The following is a 3680-nucleotide window of genomic DNA, read 5'->3' as shown; positions in this document are numbered from 1 at the left end:
GCAGCGCCCCTCACGCATACATGGCTTCAATGATGTGTTCGTACTTGGCCATGACAACCCGCCGCTTGAGCTTGAGCGTCGCCGTGAGTTCGTCGCCGCCGATGCTAAAGTCCTTGTCGACAATCTCGTACTTTTGAATGTGCTGTGCACGCGACGCCGCGCGGCCGTTGGCCTTCTTCAAGTTCTTGTCGATGTATGCCTTGACCTTGTCGCACGCCTTGGCTTCGGCAACCGTCGTGGCAGTCGACCCTAGCTCGCTCACGATCGCCAGTGCCGCCGCGTCCAGTTGGTCGCTCGGGTTCCCGTCCGCATCCACCACGACCTTGAGCGTGAAGATGGCCGTGAGGAACTTGCGGCGGTCGCCGATCGCCATGGCGTTCGACAGGAGCGGGATCTCTTCCTTGATCGCGTCTTCGAGGAGGACGGGCGGGATGTTTTCACCGCCCGCCGTGATGATGAGCTCCTTGATGCGGCCCGTGATCGAGCAAAAGTTGTCTTCGTCCAGCTTGCCGCAGTCGCCAGAGTGGAGCCACCCGTCCGCGTCGATCGTGTCTTTCGTCGCTTGCTCTGCCTTGAGGTACCCCATCATAGTGTTGCGGCCTTGGTAGATGAGCTCTTGCGTGCCGTCCACGACTTGCATACGCGTGCCTTCCATGGGACGCCCGACAGTGCCAATCTTCCACGCCCCTTTCAAGGAGAGCGTCGTCGGCCCCGTGCACTCGCTCTGCCCAAACAATTCGTAGAGGGGAATGTCGAGGGCCGCAAAGTAGTTCACCACTTCCAACGTAATCGGCGCCGCGCCGGAAAACATGGTCTCGCACCGGTCAAAGCCCAGCGCGGCGCGAACTTTAGAGAAGATCAGTTTCTGCGCAATGGTCTCTCCACATGGGGTGCCACCGGACCTGCCGTACTGCGCCTCGTTGTTCTTGATGGTGCCGATGCCCTTGGCCCAGTCCACGAGAGCCTTTTTGATGCCGCTGTTGTTTTTTCCGATCGAGATCATCTTCTCCATCATTTTCTCCCACACACGAGGGACAGCAAAGAACAGCGTCGGCCGTGCTTCCTTCAGCGTCGTGCCGAGACTGCCCTTGAGCGCATCGGGCTGTGCAAAGTAGATGGCGACGCCGCGAGTGATGGGTAAGTAAATGTCAAAGCATTGAGCTGCGATGTGCGACAGCGGCAAGTACGACACTGTGTTTCCATGCTCGTTCAACGATGGCCCGGACGATTCATAGCTCTGGCACACGGCTTCAATCGTCCATGTCACGTTGTCATGGGAGAGCATGACGGCCTTCGGGTTGCCGGTCGTCCCGCTCGTGTAGATGAGGGTGCAGCAGTTGCCAGGCTTCTGGGCGTCCATGCGGGCTTCCAGCACCGCGTCGTCCACGCCGGCGCCGGTCGTCAAAAAGTCGGCAAACGTGTACACGGGGACGGGGCAGTCGAGGTCGCTCGGCACAACGTCGTTGTAGATGACCAGCGCCTTGAGGGCCGGCAACTTGTGCGCGATGGCGACATACTTCTCGAGCTGGGCCACGCCGTCGCACAGCACGAGTTTGGCTTGGGAGTGGTCGGCGATGAAGTGGCACGCATCCGGATTGCTCGTAGTGTACACCCCCGCAGGAATGCACCCGCCGAGGATGGCACCGATGTTGGCGGTCACCCACTCGATCGAGTTGAACCCGATGATGTTGATCACGTCGAACGGTGCGAGACCGAGGTGGATGAGCGCTTTTGCAAACGCGCGGCAGTCGGCGTAATACTGGGACCACGTCTTGTGCGTGTACTCGGTCGCGCCGACCGCTTTCGTGTAGTAGACAGGTGTGTTGGGCAAGCGGTGGACTGTGTTCTTGAGTGCCTGCACGACGGTCTGCGGCGTTGCGGCACCCACCCCCGACTCGGTCATGCGGAGCGACACTTCTTGGTCCACTTCCCACGCCTACACGCAAAGGGAGTCAGGGTGAGTGCGACAGGCATCCCGACGAAAGCGGCGCACCGTGAGAGGTTTCGTCGCGACCATGGTGCCAGCAGCTGGACGCGGAATATCGAGGAATGCCTTGGGGCTGCTAACTCGGCCAAAAACGTGCTGCATTACCTGCCGGTTTGGGTTTGTTGAAGTTGACTTGGGAGGAACGACGACAACGAGAGATCGACGGATATGACGCATGGCGGCGGCCATATCGATGCCATGGGCATGCACTGCTCGGATGAATGGCACGCACAAAAGTTTTAGTCGTCGCCGTTCAAGTGACCCTAGAGCTCGCCATCGCTCCATGTGCACGCCAGCGTCCAGCGAAGCGGTGGTTCCCGATGCGGGTCGGGCATCATGAGGATATATGCGGAAACGTTTAGCTTGAAAAAAGTATGTCATATAATCCCACCGTCGTTGGCGAAGGCGATCACAGCATCTGGCGACATGTTGTCGTCTGGTCGAATGAGAGGCGCGATTGCAGGCCCCTTCCTCATGGTGGCTTGCGGAGGCTGGCGACGACGACGTTGTGACGCTAGAATTGTACAGGGGGGACGGGGGGAAGGAGCCCTTGGACTGGGCCATGGGGACCGTCCAGCATCGAGGGGCAGATCAGGGTTGGCGAAGGAATCGTGGCCTTTCCGGTGCAGAGATGGCCATTCCGTGTTTCGTAATCGTGGCGGTAGGCACCACGACGCAGACACCTGGTTGGAGACCATGGATGTCGGGTTGGGACATCCTCGTCATGCCGTCGATGCATCCCAGGCCGCGCTCGGCGCCCTCTCTGATTTGGGTCTCTCAAAGATCTAGCGGGCGTGGTCGCCGTGTCGCAACGGACGAGGGCGCCGCTTCGCCTTTTCCTGTAGTCCGCCACATGTCCAGCAGCCCCAGCGCCACGTCAAGTTGAAGTGCAAATCCTTCTTGGCAGGCCATGCGACTCGACGTACTGCCCTTGCGGCGCAACACGGCCTTGTGCGTCTTTTTGGGGGGGTGTTGTCGGGGTGCTGAAGTTCTAGCGCGTTTTAACGTGTGCGCAGTCGTGCCGTCCCTCGGCAAGAATCTGATCGTCGCGCTGCCGTCGGAACTCAGCGCGCGAGTTACAAGCACACAACCCTGAGAAGGATTTGCTCGAAAATGGGGGTGGAGGGGTAGCGTGGGACAGGGCACTTCTGGATGGATTTCCGTGGAGAAAGGGCAAACTCGATGTCCACAAACCCCCACCCACCAACCGCTCCGACTTGATTGACAACCACGATATACCGCACCGCCATTCCTCTTGAAGGACAAAGTACGGCCAACAACACCTGCACACAACGTCACACTGTCATCAAATGCTGAGGGGGGGATCCCCCCCTCAGCACTCTCCACAACAGTCGAGCCGTGACAAGGAAATGGATGGTTGGCGAGAGCGTGGGCGTTGGCTCTCTCTCAAAGGGAGTCGCCCCATACATGGGATTCGATGGAGCGAGGTGTTTCGCCGTACGCGAGGCTGCGTTCGTTGACTCGGTTGACTGAAACACCAGCCCCGGACATGTGTATATACCGTGAAGCGTAAGGTGGTGAATCAAATCACCGGCCGCATCAAATCACCGGCCAGTTGCCTAGACCAATCAAAACTCTCCGAAGCGTATCATTGGACAAAAGTATTTCCTGCTTCAAATTATACCTGACATACTCAATAAATAGAATGTGAGAGTACTTTTTTGCCGCGCAT

At 58.7% G+C, this 3680-nt stretch overlaps 1 protein-coding gene across 1 annotated transcript; it reads right to left on the bottom strand.

The window, feature by feature from the left end:
• H310_12907 (hypothetical protein) lies at positions 1 to 2064 on the bottom strand. The gene is made up of 2 exons (XM_008880173.1): positions 1994 to 2064; positions 1 to 1936 (listed from the first exon to the last, which is right to left on the bottom strand). The coding sequence occupies exons 1-2, from the start codon at positions 2015 to 2017 to the stop codon at positions 11 to 13; spliced, it is 1950 nt and encodes a 649-aa protein (XP_008878395.1). The 5' UTR covers positions 2018 to 2064; the 3' UTR covers positions 1 to 10.
• Between the last annotated feature and the right edge of the window lie 1616 nt (positions 2065 to 3680).

Source organism: Aphanomyces invadans (genome assembly GCF_000520115.1).
Source record: "Aphanomyces invadans strain NJM9701 unplaced genomic scaffold supercont1.45, whole genome shotgun sequence".
Classification (NCBI taxonomy): Eukaryota; Oomycota; class Saprolegniomycetes; order Saprolegniales; family Verrucalvaceae; genus Aphanomyces; species Aphanomyces invadans.
This window is presented reverse-complemented; position numbering and strand designations above follow the sequence as displayed.